At 55.7% G+C, this 21,815-nt stretch overlaps 1 protein-coding gene and 1 long non-coding RNA gene across 2 annotated transcripts in view; one reads left to right on the top strand and one right to left on the bottom strand.

The window, feature by feature from the left end:
- Positions 1-4,402: 4,402 nt before the first annotated feature.
- The window catches only part of TTC34 (tetratricopeptide repeat domain 34), a 31,817-nt gene continuing 14,404 nt past the window's right edge, over positions 4,403-21,815 (bottom strand). The window contains 4 exon segments of the mRNA XM_037828727.1: positions 4,403-5,635; positions 7,328-7,542; positions 8,381-8,651; positions 17,765-17,941. Coding sequence (XP_037684655.1) covers positions 5,108-5,635; positions 7,328-7,542; positions 8,381-8,651; positions 17,765-17,941 — 1,191 coding nt within the window. The 3' untranslated portion in view covers positions 4,403-5,107.
- On the top strand, positions 6,754-21,688 carry LOC119528071. The gene is made up of 3 exons (XR_005215547.1): positions 6,754-6,886; positions 7,760-8,112; positions 20,302-21,688. It is a non-coding gene; the product is annotated as an uncharacterized LOC119528071 (long non-coding RNA).

The following is a 21,815-nucleotide window of genomic DNA, read 5'->3' as shown; positions in this document are numbered from 1 at the left end:
CGCTCCGGCCTGGGCTGTTTGGTGGCCGTCCTGCACTGGACACGCCTCGCTGCATCCTGCCCAGCCCCCCACTCCCGTGGGTGCATGTGCCCCCTCCCTGGGTGTGCCCGGCCACATGGGCTGGACACAAGTGGCCCACTCAGAGGACACAAGAAGGCCGGAAGAGGTCTTAGGGTTCTCCAGATAACCAGACCAACAGGGGACAATTATGTGTACATATATATACATAATTATGTAAATATTAAGAGATTTATTATAGGAATTGGCTCATGTGACACTGGGATTGGCAAGTCTGAATTCCATAGGGCAGTGCTGGGTGGTTTGGGGGAGGTGGTGTGCTCTGGGTTGGGTGCTGTCAGGAAGCAGGAGTGAGTCCACAACTGGGTATCTTCATAAATCTCACCAAGAATGTAAGAAGAATGGTGTGGGAGTAAAGCTGTGTTTCGTTAAAAATCAGCCAGGATGGGCTGTGTTTTGTTGTTTTTGTGGCTTGGACAAAGCCCTTGTTATTTCTGAGTTCAGACCTGGTCACGATGTGGCCTTGCTTTTGTCTTGCGCCCGCTGGGTCACAGGCCAACCTTGGTGATGTCTGTGAATCGTTTCAGCCTCGCCCGGTGGCCAGGGGTGGGCTCTCCCCTCCTCGCTGCCCAGTGCCCCAGGGGCCAGGTGCCCACGCAATGGCCTGGGAAGGCGGAGGTTCGCCGTGGTCGGGGGAGCGGGCAGAAGGAGCATGGGCGGGAAGCAGCCGACAGCAGGCAGGAGGGCCCTGGAGCAGCCCTTCCACCCTCGGCTCAAGCCTCAGCCAGAGAACGAGAGCGCTTCCGCGCACCCTGGAAGACCCTTACCCCTCCCAGCCCCAGGGCTGAGCTTGCTGAAGGGCTCATGTAGATTTAATCCTGAGTTGTGTAATTCCTACATAAGTTGGACTCAGCCTCACCAAAGTACCTGTAAGAAAGTCAGGGCACTGATGGGGGAGAATGGGACCCTGAAAGCGGGAATGGGGTCCCGGGTTGGACTCACTAAAATGAGAATCCTGAACCCGGGTCACTCTGAGCCTGTCTCCGCAAAAGCTTGTCCTCCGTGTCCCAGGCTAACCCTCAGGGGTAAGCTCACCTGGGCCACGTCCCTGCAGGTAGATGCTCCTTCTACTCGCCCTCCACCACGACCCCCTCCAGACCCAGGGTCGGGTCCAGGGCGGCAGGTTCAAAGTCTCCACCCAGGAGGAAGTAGCTTATTCTTCAAAAGAATCGCAAGATTTTGTTAATTCCCAGGCAGAAACCGGAGATACGTGTGGGAAAGGATTCAAAGAGCACTAGACCCAGGAAGGCGGACCGTAACGCTGGATCGGGCTGCATTTACTGACGCGGGCGCCCCGCGGAGGTAACGGAATCACGGCGTCCGCTCAGGGAGCTGCTGGACGCGGCTCTGGCGCTTTCCTTGGACGGGGTGGGGTCCGGCCGCCACGGGGCCTGCAGCTCACGAGGCCGAGATGCCAGAACTGCCCCGGCACCGTGTAGAGGGAGGGGCCAAAGGCCTGGAAAGAAGCGATGGAGCGGACTTCTCACAGGCGGCGGGCACACCCCACATCCTGAGGTTTTGCCCCTTAGTTCTGCTCTGATGGCAAACGACACGACAACACTTCCTAACTGTGAGCCGTCCTCGCGTTCCCGTGTGCACTGATCATGGTGGGGTCTTCCGATGCACTGGTGGATTTGGTCTTCTTTGTGTTTTACTTAAGGTTTTGGAACTGCTATTTATAAATGAAATGGGTTCATGGTTTTCTTTTTATTTATTTATATTTGCTTCCAAAAGACCTTGGACACGTTTCTTCTTTTGCTGGGAGATTAAGCAGCTTGAGGCGTTTCAGAGATGACTGTTCTTTAAAGGCGTGTGGGTTTCCCTGTGACACTGTTTAGAACTGCGCCTGTTTGGAGGCTGCTCTTGGGCAACCTTCTGTGCAAAGTTTTCTGTACAAATCGGATCCATTCTGGAGTCAAAGATTCTCATGGGAAATAATTTAGCTGCATAGAGTCAAGAAAAGTAATCTCATGATTCTTAAAACTTGCTCTGTATTGTTAATTTGACCTCATCACTTATTTTGAGTCTTTGTGCATTTTCCATTTTTCTTGATCAAGTTACCTATTGGTTCACTTATTTTATTTTTTAAAGAACGCTATTTTAGATATATTTCCTCCATTTTTCTGCTCCAAATCATTACTTTCTAATTTTATACTTACTAATCCCCCTTTTCATTCTGCTTTTTTCTCCTAACCTTTTGAACATATACTTTTTATTTTCATTTTTATGGCTTAATGACAGAAGTTTAGGCTCTGACCCTCCCTCTGTCACTGCTTCAGCTGTGTCCCATAGACGCTGCCGTGTCCTGTTTCTGTTATTACTATTTGAGATTCTGCAATTCCAGGTTTGATTTTCTCTCAGACCCAGGAGTTGTCTCACACTGAGGGACTTTTGAAAAATTAACTTATACTGTTGTTGTCTTGAGGTTAGGTTCTAGCATCTGTACCTTTTTTTTAAATTCAGTTTTATTGAGATATATTTACATACCATACAATCACCTAGTGTACAATCAGTCGTTCACCGTACCATTATATAGTTGTGCATTCATCACCAAAATCAATTTTTTGAACATTTTCCTTGATCTGTACTGTTTTCACTTCTCAGTCCTTTTCCTGGTGATCTGACATGCGGTAGTTTTGGTGGAGCAGGTGTAGCCCCTGCTCCGGCCACTCTGCAGGTGCCTCCCAGAGCCTGCTGGCTTTGTCCCCGCCATCCCCTGGGGAGCCAGGCCTGGGCTGGCGCCATCCCTCCTGCGTACCTGGAGGGCGGGGAGTGGACGCCAAACGCACCCCGAGTCGCTCCGGGTGGAAGGGGGTGTGGGCTCAGGGCCGAGCGTTGTCCGTGGAGCGGGTGGCTGAGCCCCTCTGGTGGGTCTCCTGGCTAACGCCTGCCTGGGGCCAGGAGCGGGTTTGGCCTCCAGCTGCCCCGTGCTAACTTGCCCTGTGATCGTGGGCACATTTCTGGACCCTTCTAGCCTCAGCTTCCCAGCTGTTGCAGCGGGACACCTCAGCTGCCTTCCAAGCATGGACCCATAAGACTTTCGAACAGGCCATGCAGGACCCCCTGCGGCTGCTAACAGTGAGCCATTGGCTCCGTCCTCCCAGCAGAGAGGGCAGTGTGGGGACCTACCGTCCAGTACCCAGGAGTGACAGGGCCCCAGGGGAAGCCAGGCAGGAGGCAGCAAAGAAAGGGGCACCCTGCGTTCTCAGCCTCCAGTGGTGAAGCATGGGGTGGGGTCCAGGTGGGGGGCAAGGAGAGGTGGGCTGGGGGAGCCCCAGGGAATGTGGGCAGATGTGCTGATGCTCCCTGCAGAACTGAGAAGTGGAAATGGTACAGATGCTAGAACCTAACCTCAAGACAACGCTATAGCTTAATTTTTCAAAAGTCCCACAGTGTGAGCCGGTGGATGGTGAGTGGCACCGCCCAAGAGGTCCTAGGAGCCGCTGTGGGAGCCAGGCATCCACGTCCTTGGGGCACAAAGCTCTGGCCTGGCCTTGCGGGGCAGGTCACCCCAGGGGAGAGAACAGGGGTGCAGGCACAGCAGGGTTGGGGCCAAAGAGGGGAGTCTACAAATGCCTGCAAGCTCCAGAGCCAGGTGTGGGCCCAGGGGCAAGGGCCTGTGTGAGGGTCCACGGACTCTGGTGGTGGGCTGAGGGCTGGCCCAGAGGGACCCCGCCTGTTGTATCAAGGCATGGATGGATGGATGGTGGGTGGGTGAGGGCATGACTGGATAGGGACTGTGCACTGCAGCATCTTGGAAAAGCTGGAACCACTTGGTTTCCACAGGGGAGGAAGGCACGAGTAGAGCGCCAGGCTCAAGTGGCCCCTCACTGGACCCCGTTTCCCTACTCTTAGGGCTCCCTGCCTCCCCTGCTCCTTGTGGTGGAGGCCGGAGCCCAGCAAGTCCCAGCGGGATGAAGACCGTGAGGGGGGCACAGGGCTCCCCCAACTGGGTGGGGACAGGGAGAAGAGGTGGCCTGAGGGACAAGGGGGGCCGTCAGCCCCTCCACCAGCCCACCTGCTGCCTGGGCTGGGGCAGGGATGGGAGTGGGGTGGTCAGCTCTGGGATCCGAGGAGGGAGGCAGGCAGGGGGCAGGGGCAGATCTGCGTGCGGCTCCCACCATGGAGGGAAGGGACAGAGGAGGAGGAACCGTGGTGGAGCGAGACAAAGGGAAGGGCAAAGAAGGGACAGGGCTGGGCACCGCCATGTCACACCCGAGGCCACGGCCAGGCTGCCCCACCATTGCCAAGCATAAGAGAAACCTGCTTCCTGCTGCCCTTGAGCCTGGGAAACCAGCAAGGACCAAGCAAATCCACAGGGAAGCAAGATCGTGCAAAGGAGTTTAATCCACGGAGACCAGGCCGTTTCGAGCTTTTGGGACACACCGTGTGCACCAACAGCTTCACCACGAGTTTAACCATGGAGAAACCAGGCACGTTTTCTCCTCAAGGCCCCCTCGGTGGTCTCTGTTTGGCTCCATGGACCTGCAGGCCTGGAAGCTGGTGGTCGTGGGTGAAGGGCTCAGGCGCTGGGCTCCCCCGGGGAGAGGAACTGACGAAAGCCCCTGGTGGGGTCAGCAGGCCGTGCCCTGCCTGGGAGTGGTGTCCTGGGGGTGGCCCTCTGTCCTGCAGGAGCCTGAGGATCACACCAGGCTCTGCGTCTCAGGCAGCTGCTCACCCCAGGAAGGGTCCTGTGGGGTGGGTGTGCACCCATCTCCCTGAGGGCACGGGGGGCCTGCCCTTAACCCGTCCAACCTGCAGGACCCTGAGTCAGGGACAAGCCTGTGGCTGCTCCTTTGAAGCCTGACTCGCAGGTGCTGGCCCAGAGGTGCCCAACTGCAGGGGTGAGGTGTCATCGTGGCAGGGGGCTCTGAGTCACCCTCCCAGGAGGGTCCTGCCAAGCAGGTGCAGTTCCCCCAGCACCCACCCACCCACGGCTGGGAAAGGCGGGAGGTGGGTGAGCGTCTCCCTGATTTGGGCTGGGCATCCGATGAGCACTGCAGGGGACCCGTGGTGGGCTGCTGGATGGTCAGTGGAGCCGGCAGCCTGACGCTGCCTCCCACCGGGCTCTCGCCCTCAGTCTCTTGAGGTCGCTCTGCTCAGGGTCCACCAGGAGGCCGCTCTCAGCAGCCGCCCAAGCGTCAGGGTAGCGCCGCTCCTCCAGGCAGCGCTGCCCCTGGCGCAGGAACACACAGGCTGTGGGGGCCCGGCCCGGCCGCTCCCGCAGGCTGCACAAGGCTGGGGCCGGCGCCAGCTCCAGGGCCCGGGAGAAGGCCCTGGCGGCCCCGGCATCATCGCCCAGGCTCAGCAACAGGCGGCCCCGGGAGCACAAGTCCTCCACCTGCGTTGGAGCGTCGCCGTCTCCTGTGCCCACCTGCAGCACGCGGTCTAGGTCCTCCAGGGCCCGGCCAAACTCCTGCAGCTCGGCCAGGCAGGCAGCCCGCAGGCGCAGGTGCCGGGCACTGCCCCCGTCGGCCAGCACCGCCAGCGAGCAGTAGCCCAGGGCCTGCTCCAGGAGCCCCTTCCTCAGGAAGGCGCTGGCTTCTTGGGCTGCAGCCTGCACAGGAGGAGGGAGGGTGAGCCCAGAGAGCAGCTGCCGCCCACCTGCTCAAGCCCGACAGTAGCCTCTGCCGCTCCCTGCAGTGGGCACATCCCCCAGCCGGCCTCGTCCCTGTGTGACAGCACTGCTGGCTCCCCCAGAAGAGCTGCTGGCGTGTGGGACGGGGTGGGGGCAAGCACAGAGGCCCCTTCCCTGCTGCCCGCTGGCAGCCGCCCACCTGCAAGGCCCTTCTCAGATGGCATCCTCAACTCCCACTGTCCCTAGGTCTCGGGTGGTCACCTCCTCACCAGTCCTGCCCCTTCCTGCATCCCCACTGCCCCGCTTCGTCATCCCTGGGCCTGCGCTTCTCTCAGCAGTCACTCTGCAGGGCCAGCTCTGGGGTGCACCCCATCCCCGGATCAGCACCCAGCGCTGCGGCCGGGGGTCCCTGCGGACGTCCTGGTTGTCTCCCTCCCTCCCTGGCTGCGAGGGGCGCAGAGCAGGCCTGAGGAGTGGGTCGGCCTGGGCTTGAATCCCAGCCTCCCCTTCCTTCCGTGTGACCCCTCTGCTCTCAGCCGCCTCGCCTGTGCAACGAGGCTCCGAGAGGCCACGCGAACGGAACCGCGGGCTCTCGCGGCAAACGCCCGGCTCCACCGCATCCTGAGCGAAAAGACGCGCGGAGGAATGAACGCGCGTGCGCCCCCGGCCCCGGCCGCGCTCCGGGCACCCCCTCCTCTGGCCTCCGTTCCGCGCCCTCCCCCGGCGCTGGGGCAGGGGGCCCCGCACGTCCCGCCGCCCTGCGCCGCGCTGGGCCCGTCTCGGCCCATCCGGGTGCGGGGCGCCCCGCGGCCCCGGGCTCGGAGTTTTAAAAGCGCATTTTTCGAAACAGCCCGGACCGCGCCGACTCCAACCTCCGGCGCCCCGGGGACCCCGACGCAACTCATCGCGGGACCCCGGGTTAGCGCCAAGCGGACCCGCTTCCGGCCGACCACTTCCGGGCTCGGTGGGCGGAGCCGCCGGCTGCGCAGCCGCAGTGCCCCCGGAGTGCGGCCTGGGCGCCAGCACTTCCTGTCTACTTCCGGGTCAGCCCGCGGCGCCCCTCCCGCACAGAGCCACTTCCGGTTCCCCCCCCCCCCCCCGCCTCGAGTCTCGCACGTCCCCAGCACTGTGCTGCCTCAGGGCCTTGGCTCTGCCCTCGCGTCCCCTCACTGCCGCCCTGCCCCGCACAGCGCCGTCCCTGCGCCGCCGCCTGCCCTGAAACGGCCTCAGGTGAGCAGGGCGGGCCCCTGGCTCCTCCCACAGCCCCGCCCCGGCTCCAGGTGGGAGCTGCGTCAGGCGCGAGAGCACCCCGGCATCGCCACCTCGCCCCACCCCTGCGTGGCCGCTGGGCCCCGGGAAAGGGCGCTGCCTCTCCTGACCTCACCTGGAGGTTGGGTGGGCTTCCTGCGAGGGCGAGTGCTCCTGGCTGGCCCCAAGCCGCCGTGGTTTAGGTGTCCCAAGGCCAGCGGCGGTGTGGGTGTTGAGTCGGCCACAGACCGTCTTCTCGGGCCAGTCCTGGCTGCCTCCCGCCCCCATCCCCCCACCACCCCAAAGCGCACCTGTCGGGTGGAACCTGCTGGGATGGACAGCAGGGAGGGAAAAGCTGTCCCGACAGCAAGCCCAGGGCCTCACAGCTGTGGTGTTGGGGTGGGGGCTCCGTCTGCCACGCACCTGGCTGAGGCTCTGCCGCTCCGAGGCCCCCAGAAGATGCAGCAGGAAGTTGAGGTCCTCGGCATCCTTTTCCGCCAGGCCCTGCAGCTCCTGGGCAGCGGCCAGCGGTTCTCCACTCCTGAGCTGGAGCAGGCTGAGCCGGGCCCGTGCCCTCTCTGACTGCAGGGCCAGGTGTAGGGTTTTCTGCAGATGGGCACTGGCCTCCTCAAACCTGCCTGTCGGGGGGTTGGGGAGGATGGTCAGAAGACGAGGGCTAGGGCAGGATGTCCCAGACAGGTGGGGCATGCCGGCTCCAGGAAGCCCACTGGAGCCTTTGCTGATCACCGCTGGCTCCAGGAGTGACAGGCTGATGGGAGCAAGGTGCAGGGAGCAGGGGCACACCCCATGGGTCACAGGGATCCACTTCCCGACCGAGCCCCTGCCCTCCTGCAGGTCGCGGGGGTGTTTTAAACCCCTTAACCCCTGGGCCAAGCTGCACAGCTCTGAGCCCCTTGCCATGGTCACCATGAGGGGCTGCTTCCTCACCCCAAGTGCCTGGAGGAAGGCACGGCCTGCAGGAGAACTATGGAATGGGAGCTGGCAGGCCACAGCCCCTGGAGACCCCATGGAGCCCCTGGTGGGGGCACCTCCCAGTGCTGGAGGCCTTGGGTCATCGGGTGAAGATGACAGGACAAGCAAGTGCAGGCTGCAGACACCCTCAGGTGTGCAGGGCAGACCTAATCCATGACACTGGTGAGCCTAAGGTGGTCACACCTGGAAGAGGTCCTCGCTCCTGCAGTTGCTCAGTAAGTCTCCCTTGAACAAATACCTGAACCGAGGAGGCCTAGCATGTGACTCTCGTATGAAACCCAAGTCGCTTGTTTGTCCCTGCTCCATGTAAACAGCCACGTGAGGCCAGGGTAAACGAGAGCCCCCCAGGAAGCAGGGTCAGGGGTCACAGATGGGCCTGGACAGGACCTTAGAATGTCCAGTGTCCTCCCCATTAACAGAAAATACAGAAGGTCAGAGGAACCCAGAGACACATGTGCTGCTTTCTTGGGAACTGACACCTACCAGCTGCCATGAGAATGTCTGCAAGGAGGGTGTGCCAGCTGGGCTGCTGGGCGTCGATTTTGATGAGCGCCTCCCCTGCGGCAAGGAGGCCCTCGGAGTCCTCGTCGCTGAGGGGGGCCCCAGTGTCTGGCAGCCGGCTCAGGAGCGCCCGGCAGTGGGAGTAGAGGCCCTGTGTGATGAGGGCCTGGGCTTCTGGCTTCAGAGAGCAGATCTCGGGGACCGCGGTCCCTGGGTCAAGCTTCAGGGCAGAGATGATGTCGTCCACAGCCTCCTGCCGGGGGAGGGGTCGGGTGGGTGGCAGACCCCTCCCTGCTGGGAGAAGGCTGGGGCTGGGAGGGCTGGCTCTGCTGTCCCATCTTTCTCAGGCTCTGCTGCCCAGCTTTCTGCCCCTCCCCATCATGGTGGCAGCCCCTTTACCTTCCAGCCTTTTTCTGGCCCAGCAACTTTGAGAGTCCCAGCTTATTGACCTCTGTGCCAATTCGGATACATTATGACCTCTGAAAGAGCCATGATTTTTTAATCCAATCTAGTGGGGTATTTGGATTAGGTTGTTTCCATGGAGATGTGACTCACCCAACTGTGGGTGATTACTCTGATTAAATTATTTCCCTGGAGGTGTGGCTCCACCCATTCAGCGTGGGCCTTGATTAGTTTACCGGAGTCCTTTAAAGGGAGCTTGCAGAGAGAGCAGAGAGATGAAAACACCCCGAGATATGCTAAGCCAAGACCCAGACGCTTGCTGACACTTATAGATTGTTGGAGATGCAGACAGAAGGAGGTTTGGAGATGCTGAGCTGAGAGATGAAGCCCAGAGTTTGCCCCGGAGAAGCTAAGAGATACAGAAAGCCAGAGAAATTTTGGAGAAAGCCATTTTGAAACACAACCTGGGAGCAAAGGACCAGCAGGTGCCAGCCGCGTGCCTTCCCACAGAGGGTTCCAGATGCCATTGGCTGTTCTTCAGTGAAGGTATCATCTTGTTGATGCCTTAGCTTGGACACATAGAACTGTAAATTTGTAACTTAATAAACCCCCTTTATAAAAGCCAGTCCATTTGTGATATTTTGCACAACAGCAGCTCTAGCAAACTGGAACAGCCTCTATCCCTAGTGTCTCTGGGCCCAGAACCCCCTTCGTGAGGTCAGGCCCCACATCCACTCATGAAACCTCACTGGTTTCAGTCCCCTGATGCTGCCTGCAATCTGAGTGTCCCCTTTGCTTATAGGTGGCTTCACCCTATGCTTGTCCCTCCGCAGGGGCATCTGGTCTACCTCACAGGTAGTGACTCAGGAGCTCAATCTGCCAAGAGCTCTTCCCAGTGTGGGGAACTGGGGACTACAAGAGGGGGCAGAAAGCACAGATCCTGCCCTCGCAGCACCCGACGTGCAGCCAAAGTGAAGATAGCTGGGCCATCTGGTGAAGCTGCCCGGCAAGCATGCTAGAGTTTGGGAAAGGAAGGGATCAGATGGGAAAGGCAAAGGATTGCATTGATGGAGAACCCACAATGGAACAGGCTTGAGTGGGCACCCGTGGGGCAGCAAGGCCCTGGGCAGGAGGGCAGCCCTGAGTGTGGAGGACAGAGGGCAAAGGAGAGGAGGTTTCGGAGGCCCTGACTGTGCTGGGGGAAGCACAGGGGACTGGGGCAGTGGGTGGCCCCCTTTAGGGATGCCTTAATGGTCAAGAAAGTGATTTGCAATCAAGAGTGCAGAGCCGTTGGAGCATCTTCAAGTCTTCCTAGCTGATATTTGTTTTCTAGGTGCCTCCTTTTTTAAAAAATGCAGTTTCATTGAGATATTGTCACACACCATAGAAACCATCCAAAATATACAATCCCTGGCTCACGGTATCATCGTGTTCCGCTTGTCCTTTTACAAGTTTGAATTGTTTCCTGGAAAGGTATGTTGAAAGTGAACTCCCAGTATCACGGAATGGGACCTTATTTGGAAATAAGGTTATTGCCAATGAAGTTAGTTAAGATGAGGTCACTGGAGCAGGGCAGCCCTCAGTCCAGCAGGGCTGGTGACCTTATACGGAGAGAAGAGACGCACGGGGATGGGGGCATGTGGTGGTGGAGACAGAGAGTAGAGGGACGCAGCCACAAGCCAAGGAGCACTGGGAGCTGGAGGAGGCTCTGCCCACCCTTGGTTTTTGACCTTTGGCCTCCTGAGGTGGCGCTTTGTCATGGAAGCCCTGGGAAACAAAAATGTCCCAGTGGCTTGTGCACCCGTGTTTTCCTTCCTCCAGTTCTCCCTACTTTTGGGTTAATTGAATATTTTTGGTATTTCATTCTGATTCTCTAATGGCCATTTAGCCATGCCTCTTGATATTACTTTTGGCAGATGCTCTAGAGATTCCAGTATATATCCTTTCATACCCAGGTAGAGTTAATCTGGTACCACTTCATATACAACGTATGTTCCAGTTTGCTAATGCTGCCAGAATGCAAAACACCAGAAAAGGATTGGCTTTTATAAAGGAGGTTTATTTGGTTACACAGTTACAGTCTTAAGGCCATAAAGCTTTCAAGGTAAGTTATCAACAATCAAGTACCTTCACTGGAGATGGCCAATGGTGTCCAGAAAACCTTTGTTCACCGGGAAGGCATGTGGCTGGCATCTGCTCTGGAGTTCTGGTTGCAAAATGGGTTTCTCCCAGGACATTTCTCTCTAGGCTGCAGCTCCTCTTCAAAATGTCACTCTCAGTTGCTTTTGGGGCATTTTTCCTCTCTTAGCTTTTCCGAAGCAAAAGACTGCTTTCAAAGGTCATCTCTAAAATGTCTCTGTAAGCTGCAGCTTCTCTCTCAGCTCCTGTGTGTTCTTCAAAGTGTCCCTCTTGGCTGTAGCAAGCTCGCTCCTTCTGTCTAAGCTTATATAGTGCTCCAGTGAACTAATCAAGGCCCATGCTGAATGGGCAGGGCCACACCTCCATGGAAATTATCCTGAGTTATCACCCAGTTGAGTGGCGCACACCTCCATGGAAACACTCAAAGAATTGCAATCTAATCAACATTAATACATCTGCCCTCACAAGATTGCATCAAAGATAATGGAGTTTGGGGGGACATAATGTGTTCAAACTGGCACAATGTAAGAACTACACAATGGTAAATTTCATTTACCTCCCCCGCCACTTTTGTGTTGCTGTTGACATGTATTAAGCAATAAACCTCTTATTACAATGTTATTTTTGCTTTAAAAGCTTTGTTCAAAAAAATAAGAGAAGAAATAAATATATTCTTTTGTATTTAATGTGCTCTTCATTTCTTCCAGGAGAGAATTTCCATCTGGTATCAATTCTCTGCAACCTCATGAACTTCATTTAACATTTCTTGTATTGCAAGTCTGCTGCTGCTGAATTCTCTTGATTTTTATTTATCTGAAAATATCTTTAATTTCATCATTTTTGAAGAGTATTTTAACTGGATGTAGAATTCTAGTTTGATCCTAAAAATATCATGCTGTTGTCTTCTGGCCTCCATTGCTTCTGATGCGAAGTCAGCCATTATTCATATTTTTTGGCCTACTGTATGTAATGTTTTTTTTCTGGCTGTTTTTAAGGTTTCTTTATCTTTTGTTTTCAGCAGTTTGACCAAGATATGCCAGATGTGTTTCTCTTTGTGTTTATCATCTTGGGGTTTGCTGAGCTTCCTGGGAAATTTTCTGCTGTTATTTCTTCAAATCTACTTACCTACCTACCTACCTAGATCTGCTCTGTTGTTTTCCTCTTCACCTGGGACTCTAATTATATATGTTGGATGCCTTGGAAATGCCCCATAGGTCACTGAAGGTCTCTTCATTTTTTTTCCAATCTTTTTCCCTTCTGCTTTTCAGATTGGATCATTTCTATAGATCTGTCCTTGTGTTTACTGTTTTCTTTTCCAGTTTCCAATCTGCTGCTATGTCCATCTACTACATTTTTAATTTTAGATGCACTAGACTTTCCAACTGGTTCTTTTGTAGTTTCCGTTTCTCTGTAGTATCCCCATCTGAAACATTTTCCTTTAAACCCTTCACGTGTTTCGAGTAGCTGCTTTAAAATCCTTGTCTGCTGAAGCCATCATCTGAGTCATCTTCAGGGCCTGTTTTATCAAGTGCTTAGTTTCTTTCTTTCTTTTCTTTCTTTCTTTCTCTCTCTCTCTCGTCTTTTTTTCTTTCACTTAAATTCAGTTTTGTTGAGATATATACACATACCATACAATCATCCATGGTGTACAATCAGCTGCTCACAGTACCATCATATAGTTGTGCGTTCATCACCCCAATCTATTTTTGAACATTTCCCTTATACCAGAAAGAATCAGAATCAGAATAAAAAATAAAAATAAAAAAACACCCAAATCATCCCCCCCCATCCCACCCTATTTTTTCATTCAGTTTTTGTCTCCATTTTTCTACTCATCCATCCATACACTGGATAAAGGGCGTGTGATCCACAGGGTTTTCACAATCACACGGTCACCCCTTGTAATCTACATTGTTATACAATCTTCTTCAGGAGTCCAGACTACTGGTTTGGAGTTTGATAGTTTCAGGCTATTCCAATACATTACAACCTAAGAGGTGTTATCTATATACTGCATAAGAATGTCCACCAGAGTGACCTCTCGACTCCATTTGAAATCTCTCAGCCACTGAAGCTTTATTTTGTGAGGGCTTAGTTTCTTGCTTGCTGATCACACTTTTCTGGTTCTCTGCATTTCCAGCAATTTTTTGACTGTGCTTGTGTTTGTGCATGATACGTCCCCTTTCTTTAAAGGGTGTTCAGTTTTGTCTGGTAGGTTTTAAAATTTGGGGGGATCATACTGCATGCCAGACTTGGCTTTTTGTTTGTTTGTTTTAAATAGGCTTTATTTTTTAGAACAGCTTTTTTGGTTTACTGTGAACTTGCAAAAAGATACTGAGTTCCCATACTCTGCCTCCCCTCCCCCCAGTTTTTCCTATTATTACTATCTTGCATTTGTGAGTACAGTCGTTACAATTGATGAGCCAGTATGGATGCACTATTGCTAACTGAAGTCCATGGTTTAAGCTAGGGCTCACTCTCTGTGTTGCACAGTTCTGTGGGTTCTGACAAATGCCCAGTGCCATGGATCCACCATTACAGTGCCATACAGAGCAGTTTCACTGCCCTAAAATCCCTGGCTTTCCACCCATTCATCCCTCCTTCCCTCTCCCACAAAACTCCAGTAATCATGGATTTTTTCACTCTCTCTATAGTTTTGTTTTTCTAGAATACCATATAGTGGACTCATAAAGCATGTGCCCTTTTCAGACTGGCTTCTTTTACTTAGCAATTTGCATTTAAATTTTCTCCCTGTCTTTTCATAGCCTGATAGCTCTTTTCTGTTTATCACTGAATTGAATACATGCATTAGGTTTATCCATTCACCCATTGTAGGGCATCTTGGTTGCTTCCAATTTTATGAATAAAGATGCTGTAAACATCCATGTGCAGATTTTTGTGTGCAGACCCAAAGTGTCCAACTCTTTTGGGTACCTACAAGCACAATTGCTGCATAATTTGATAAGACTCTTTTTAACTTTGTAAGGAACTGCCCGATTGTCTTCCGGAGTGGCTGGACCATTTTGCATTCCCACCAGCAATGAATGAGCCTTCCTGCCGCCCCACATTCTTGCCGGCATTTGATGTTGTCAGTATTTTGGATTTTAGTCATTCTAATACCTGTATAGTGGTATCTAATTTTTGTTTTACTTTGCAGTTCCCTAATGACATATGATGTTGAGAATCTTCATATATTTCTTTGACATTTGTGTATGTTTTTTGGTAATGTGTTTGTTCAGATATTTGCCCATTTTTAAATCGGGTTGTTTGTTTTCATATTGTTGAGCTTTCAGAGTTCTTTGTATATTTTGGATTCAAGTCCTTTATTAGTTGTGTATTTTGAAAATATCTTCTCCTAGTCTGTGGCTAGTCTTTTCATTCTCTTAACGATGTCTTTCTCAGAGCAGCAGTTTTTAATTTTTTTCATTGATTTTATTAGTTTTTAATTTTAATGAGGTACACCTCATCAGTTTTTTCTTTCATGGACCAGATCATGCTTTTGGTGTTGTATCGAAGAACTCATTGCCGAACGCAGAGTCACCTAGATTTTCTCCTGTGTTATTTTCTGTAAGTTGTATAGTTTTGCCATTTACATTTAGGTCTGTAACCCATATTTGTATATCTCTTTGTGAAAGGTGTAAGATCTGTGTCTGGATTGATTTTTTCTTCATGTGGACGTCTGGTTGTTCCAGCACCATTTGTTGGAAAGACTCTCCTTTCTCCATGGAATTCCTTTGCTCCGTTGTCACAGATGAGTTGGCCGTGCTTGTCTGGGTCTGTTTCTGGGCTCCCTGTTTGGTTCCACTGATCTGTTTGTTATTTCAGCAGCACCGCACTGTTCTGATCACCGTAGCTTATAGTAAGTCTTGAAGTTGGGTAGGGTCAGTCCTCCAGCTTTCTTCTTCAGTGTTGTGTTGGCTATTTTTCCGTATAAACTTTAGAGTTGGCTTGTCGATATCCAAAAAATAACTTGCCGGGGCTTTGATTGGGATTATGTTGAATCTCTAGGTCACGCCAGGAAGAACTGACATTTAATAGCATTGTCTTGCTATCCATTAATGTGGTCTCTCTCCATTTACTGAAATCTTTTTTTCATTCATCAGTTTTGTAGTTTTCATCCTACAGATCTGGTACATACTTTCTTAGGTTTATACCTAAGTCTTCAATTAATTAATTAATTTTTGGTGCTAATGTAAATGGTGTTGTGCTTTTAATTTCAAATTGCAATTGTTCATTGCTGATATATGGGGAACAACTGACTTGTATGTTTAACCTTCTGTCCTGTAACTTTGCCACAGTCACTCATTAGTTCCAGGAAATTTTTTGTTGATTCTTTGGGATTTTTTTTTACATAGAAAATTGTATCATTTGCAAGGACAGTTTCATTTCTTCCTTCCCAGTCTGTGTACCTTTATTTCCTTTTCTTGTCTTATTGGATTAGCTGGGAGTGTCAGTATGATAGTGAATAGGAGCAGTGAAAGGGACATCCCTGTTTTGTTCCCAGTCTCACCACTAATTATGATGTTAGCTGCAGGTTTTTTGTAGGTGTTCTTTACCAAATTGAGGCGGTTCTGCTATTCCTAGTTTGCTAAGAGTTTCTGTCATGAATGGGTGTTGGATTTCATCAGATTGATATCATCATATGATTTTTCTTCTTTAGCCTGCTAATGTGGTAGATTCTGTTAAGTGATTCCCAAATGTTAAACCAGCCTTGCACACCTGGAATGCGTCTCACCTGGTTGTGGTGTATAATTATTTCTGTACACAGTTGGATATGACTTGCTAGTACTTCATTGAGGACTTTTCCCACCTGTTTTCATGAGAGCGTTGGTCTGTCGTTTTCCTTCGTCATGTCTGACTGACGACATCCCATCTCCCCTTGATGGTCTGGTCCCCGAGAGCCACAAATGCTCGTCCGCGGTAGGAGGAGTTTGCAGGGGGCCAGGCTTCCCACCGTGCAGGCCAGGCTGGATGGGAAGTCGGACCCCCCCCAGACCTGGGGAGGCACAGGCACCCTGGATGGCCCCCCGGCCCCACAGACGCTATGGGGCTGCTGTGTGGTGCTCTCATCTGAGTGGTGGTGTGGATTTCTTTTCCTTGCTTTCCTGGATTCCAACCTTGAAGAGCGTTCGGGAGCCTGGGCTGCCGGCTGCCTCTGGGCTGCTGTGCAGCGGGGCATCTGGCAGGCCACCCGTCGCAGGGACTGGCCAGCCACATTGCTCTGGACAACCTGCACCCTCATCCCCAGCAGCTGCCAGCAGGAGGGCACTACGCCTCGGCTGAGGGGCTCCAGGAGGCCTGCTCCTGTGATATCCCCTACCTAGCCTGTCTGATGAATCCAATCTGCAGGTTGGTTCCCGAGGCCCTCAGTACCTCTGGACGGTGGCCTGATGTCCCGGCTCACAGGGAAACGAGCCCCTGGACATGCTGATGTGGCTCCCCTGCTGCTGCCTCTCCACTTGGCTTGGATCCTGGCTGTTTGGGGGATGCGCTGCACCTCGGCTGCCCTTGCCCCCAGCCGCCTCGTGCCAAGGTTAATGGGGCACATCCCACACAGGGTTTCAGTGCTCCCCAGGTGGGGCAGCAGGACACCGAGGCACTGGGTGGGGAAGAGACTGAGCTGAGTTTGCCACCGGTCAGCAGCTGGCAGCAGCCCGTGCTGAGGGGAGCAGGAGTGGGGTGAGGATGCAGCCTAACCTGGGACCCCAGGGTCCGAGGTGTGGTGGGCAGTACAGTGGCAAATGAGAAAGGCCCGTTAAAAACCACTGAGAGCTTCTCACGAAGATGGCGCCGAAAGTGAAGAAGGAAGCCCCTGCCCCTCCCAGATCCAAAGCCAAAGCAGAGGCTTTGAAACCCTCCAAGAAGGCAGTACTGAAAGGCGTCCATGGTCACAAGAAAAAGAAGAGCCGCACTTCACCCACATTCCGGCGGCCCAAGATGCTGCGTCTCAGGAGACAGCCCGAATATCCTCGGAAGGAGAAACAAGCTGGACCACTGTGCCATCGTCAAGTTCCCCCGACTGAGTTGGCCACGAAGAAGACTGAAGACAACACGCTTGTGTTCATTGTGGATGTCAAGGCCAACAAGCCCCAGATCACACAGGCTGTGAAGCTCTGTGACACTGACGTGGCAAAGGGTAACACCCTGATCAGGCCTGATGGAGAGAAGAAGGCATAGTTCGACTGGCTCCTGACTATGATGCTTTGGATGTTGCCAACAAAATTGGGATCATCTAAACTGAGTCCAGCTGGCAAATTCTAAATTTAAGGTTTTTGACCATTAAAAAAAAGAAGAGAGACCCCAAAAGCCTTCCTAGCACGCAGGTCCCCACACCCGGGGCACCCCTGCCCCGGCCCTCCATTCTGACGGAGCAGCCTCTGCACGGGAAGGCCTCGGTGGGCACACGCCTCACCTTGCACAGAGGGTCAGTTCAGCTCGGACCAGGTTCCAGACACTCCGTTCCCACGCCCCCGGCGGCCTCACCATCGATCCCAGCACTTGCTGCTGCTGGGTCTGGACGCGGCCTCTGGAGCTTTCCAGCCCGCGTGACTGAGGTGACAACTCCTGCCACCCCACTGTGGGGACCGCCGTGCCCTCTAGGAATTCCTGTAGGCTTGGAGGCCCCTTCATGTGCCCGAGGGCTGAGCTTCTCTGTGCAGACCAAGGCTGGGAGCCCCTGAGGGTCACACAGGCCCGGTGAGCCCGGGGTGCAGGCTGGGATGAGGAGGTCGGGGTTTTGCTGGACTGCTCCCTGCCTCCTCTCCTCCGGGGCCTCCCCAGTGTCCCTCCCCACTGACCCAGCCGCCCACCTTGCCCAGCCCCTACCTCCTTCTGGCCCAGGGCCAGGCGCACCAGGGCCCGTCCGCACAGTGCAGGCACACTCCCTGGCTGGGCCCGCAGCGCGGCGTCAAAGTCCAGCAGGGCAGTCTTCTTCTGGCCCAGGAAACCGTAGCAGCGGGCGCGGGTGAGCAGGGCCTCGCCGGCCTGGGGCCCTGGGGGGAGCTGGGTGTCAGGACGTGAGCGCAGTGTGGCCGCCCTTGTCCGGCACCTGCCACATGGCCCAGGAGGACACAGGCAGGGATGACCTGGGGGTGCCTGAGCAGGAGGGGTGCATCAGGGAGGCTGCTGGGTGGCCAGCAGGGACTTCTGAGAGCCGGGGCACGGGGCTGCAGCTGGAGGGGGATGGAGGGACAGGCTGGGGGCCAGCAGGCAGTGAGGGGCCCTCCCCGCAGACAGCGCCCCCACCATGGCCCCTTCCTGGGGGATGGGGACTGGCCGGGGGTGATCCCATGGTGCTATAGGCTATGTTGGGCCCCCCAAAAGCTGTATTCAAGTCTGAACCCCTTTTCGTGGATGTGGCCTCATGTGGAAAGAGGGTCTTTGAACACGTGTCAGTTAAGACGAGGTGACCCTTGGGGGTCCTGATGCAGACACGGGGTTGGTCACTTGGGTCATGCGGCAGTGGAGGCAGAGACGGGTGATGTGGCCACAGGCCGAGGACGGCAAGGTGGCGGCCCCCACCAGGAGCCGGAGGAGGCCAGGGAGGCCCCCCCCCACGGGCTCCTGAGTTGGAGGGGTTGTCAAAGCCCCCACCACCCCCAGTCCCTGGGAGCTCGGGCCACGCAGAGCCCACAGGGCCTCCCTGGAGGGTCAGTCAGCCACAGAGCCGGAGTTTGGCCAAAAGTGTGTGAAGAGGTGGGCGTGTGAGGGGACCGGGGAGAATTACAGAACGGCCGAGCCCTGGACCATTTTCACAGACACGCTCGCGATCACGTTCAAGTGCGTGAAGAGCCAGTGACCGGGTGCGGCTGCAAGTTGGAGCCGGAGGGGCGCAGGGGCCACGCGCCACGGCCCTGAGCCTCAGGCCCTCGCGGGCTTATTCATTGGTTGGCAGCAGGAAAGTGAACCTCAGCCTCCGCCAATTCCAAGTCTACGGGGAGACTTCCCCCTTCCGTGGGGCAGGAGTGCTTTCCCGGCAGGAGGCACCTGGAAGCTGGAGCCGGGACTGGCTTCACCCCTGCAGCTCCGTGGCCAGTGCCTGCCCCCGCGCCCCCACAGGGCAGAGGGAACCAACTGCCCAGCCCCTGGGCCTGGGTGCACCCTGTGGGGGACCTTGCCACTCGGCCCAGCACCCGTGGCCTGGGTGCTCCTGCCTGTCCCTTTCTCCCTGTCAGCCCCGGCCTGGCCACGGGGACCACTGTCTGCCCCATCCCTCGGCTGCCCACGCGGCCACCAGGACATCGGGGCAGAAGCTCTCGGACATGCTGACACGCTGCCCACCAGTGACATCCCCGACCCAGGCAGAGGCGAACTGTGGTGGTTTGCAGCTCTGTCCCCCAGAAAAACATGTTGGTGAACTTAACCCATCCCTGTGGGTGTGAACCCACCCTGAGTAGGACCTTCGGGTGAGGCAACTTCGGTGAAGGTGTGGCCTCTCCATCGGGATGGGTCTTACTCCTGTCACGGAGGCCTTTAGAAGCAGTAATTCAGACAGACAGAGAGAGAGCCACAGCGGGAGCAGCCAGAAGCAGAAGTCAGCAGAACCCAGACGAGAAGGGAGAGGCCAGGCCAGGCCGCCGTGTGCACCGCCCCAGGGCAGAGGAGCCCAGGACCCAGGTGGACGGCTGCCCCGAATGCCAGCCTTCGGGAAGAAAGCATAGCCTCGACATGGCCTTTGTCCCGGCCTCAAAACCGTGCGCTGGTAAATTCTTGTTGAAGCCAGCACACTGCCTGGAGCTTGCTTGAGCAGCCCAGAAGCAGAAACGCAGGCATCGTGTTCGTCCTTCCTGTGGGCGGCAGAGCGCGGGCACCACGGGTCTCACAGCGAGGACCTCAGGCCTCCCGTGGGCAGCTGGGGCTGTGCCTGGGGGTCACACCCTGGGACCAGGTGGGGTGGGAGGACAGCATGAGCCGGGTCTGGGGCAGAAGGGGCTCGGACATGGCCCTTTCGGGGCTGAAAGTGGGTACCTGACGTCCCTGCTGGGGCCCCTGGCTTTCTGCACTCGAGGAAGGTGGAATGTTCCAGTGGAGAGGGTGCTGTCCGACACGGCTCACCCCGACTCCCAATGTTCTGACTTTGCCTTTTACTTCTGCCCACGGGGTGAAGCTTCCACTTCGGCTCTCCCAGGCAGGGGACGCCCGGCCCGCTGCCCTGGGCTCCAGTGGAGACGAGGCATCAGGCTGCCCATCCACCAGGGGTCTGGGCACTTGGACCTGGGCTCTCGGCGGCTAAGAGCAGGAGCAATTGCGACCCAAGCCTGGAGGCAGCTGCTTGCCCCACCCCCACCCCCACCCCCTTCCTGGAGCTTTCAGGGCCATGGCGGAGGCTGTGGCTTCAACAGCTCCATTTCTTCTGCTTTCAGACGCACAGCCATCGCCAGCCACACAGACTGCAGAGAGGCCCTGCTGGAATGGAGAGTCCCCACTGGTCACCCCACTGGGCCCTGTGGGACAGAGGCACCCAAATTTCAGGGAACTGTCCTGTGCTGCTCCTTAGACTCAGCACGAGTGTGGCTGTGGCCACGCGGGAGAAGGGCCTGCAGTGCAGAAACCCGAGAGGCGGACGATGACGCCCAGAGGCTGGCCCAGTGCCCAGACAGAGCCAGGCCTGGGCTGTCTCCCGTGGGCTCAGTTCCAGGGCCTGTGGCCTGGCCGAGTCACTGCCACTCTCTGAGCCTCAGTCTCCCTACCTGTAAACAAAGGTTAGGGCAGTCGGGGCATCAGAGCAATAACTGGCTGGAATGATTTGCTGATCCCCGGACCCCAGCCTGGAAGGGAAGAGGCCAGGTCCAGGTCCAAGCCTGGGCCCGGTGGCTCCTGAGCCTCTCTGACCTTCTGTCTTCCTCTGGACAACCGAGGCTGCCTCCTGGGTTTGTTGGGGATTAAATGTGCACATGTGACCAAGGTGTGAGCACAGAGCCTGGCACAGGGGTACCCTGACAGGAGGAGTCATTACTGTGTTTGGGAGAGAACCCCCATAATTGGAGAGTTCCTGACATTTTCTTTTTAAAAACTGGCTTTCCGAAGGCACATTTCTCATCCAGGCCTCTGAGGCTGCCCGGCCTCCCCAGCATTGGGGTCCTCTTCTGGGCTGGGGTGATGCAGCCCGATGCTCTCGGCGGGGGGGGGCTGTGGGCAGCGGTGCACCCCCTCGGGCGTCTCTGGGCTGTGGTGGGGTAAGCAGCCCCAGGGATGGCTGTGCCGCAGGAGGCCCCTCCAGGCAGATGTGTCCCCGGGTGGGGGGCTTTCCTCGATGGTCCCTCTGGACATGCTCCAGGAATGCCCCTTCTCCATCGGGTCTCGCCCCTCCCTGCCCTGTGAGGTCGCCACGTGAGCTCTGGAAGGGAATGCTGCTGTCCCGGGGGGGCACTGAGGACCAGGCTCAGGTGTGCCAGGGGCCTTCCATGGGCTGGGCATGGTGCTGGCTGTCCACGCACAGGACCCCAATCCTGGAGGGGGACGATCCTGGATGATGAAGCTGAGGCTCAGGGCAGTGAGTGGAGTGAACCTCAAAGGGGCAGGCTGGGGGCTCTGGCGCTGCTGATGCAGAGGACCCTCGTCACAGCTGGGAAGCCACCCAGAGGAGGTGAGCAGCTCTCCGGGGGCACACAGCACGTTGGGGGCCAAGTGGCCCAGGCCTGGGGGCAGCTCCCTGGGGGGCAGGTACCAAGGGACCCCCTCATCATCTAGCATCACACACACGTGACCTGGTCCCACCTGCTAGAGGAGGAAATGGGGCCCAGCAGCAAGGCCGAGCCAGTGGACAGCAGGGGGGGGGGGGGGGGGGGGGGCCTGCACCGTCTCTCCTGCCCCTCCTTGGAGAAGAGCAAAGTGAGGTGCGGGGGTGGGGAGGAGCCCGGCCACCTGGATCCCCAGG

The sequence above is a fragment of the Choloepus didactylus genome, chromosome 2 (assembly GCF_015220235.1).
Source record: "Choloepus didactylus isolate mChoDid1 chromosome 2, mChoDid1.pri, whole genome shotgun sequence".
Classification (NCBI taxonomy): domain Eukaryota; kingdom Metazoa; phylum Chordata; class Mammalia; order Pilosa; family Megalonychidae; genus Choloepus; species Choloepus didactylus.
This window is presented reverse-complemented; position numbering and strand designations above follow the sequence as displayed.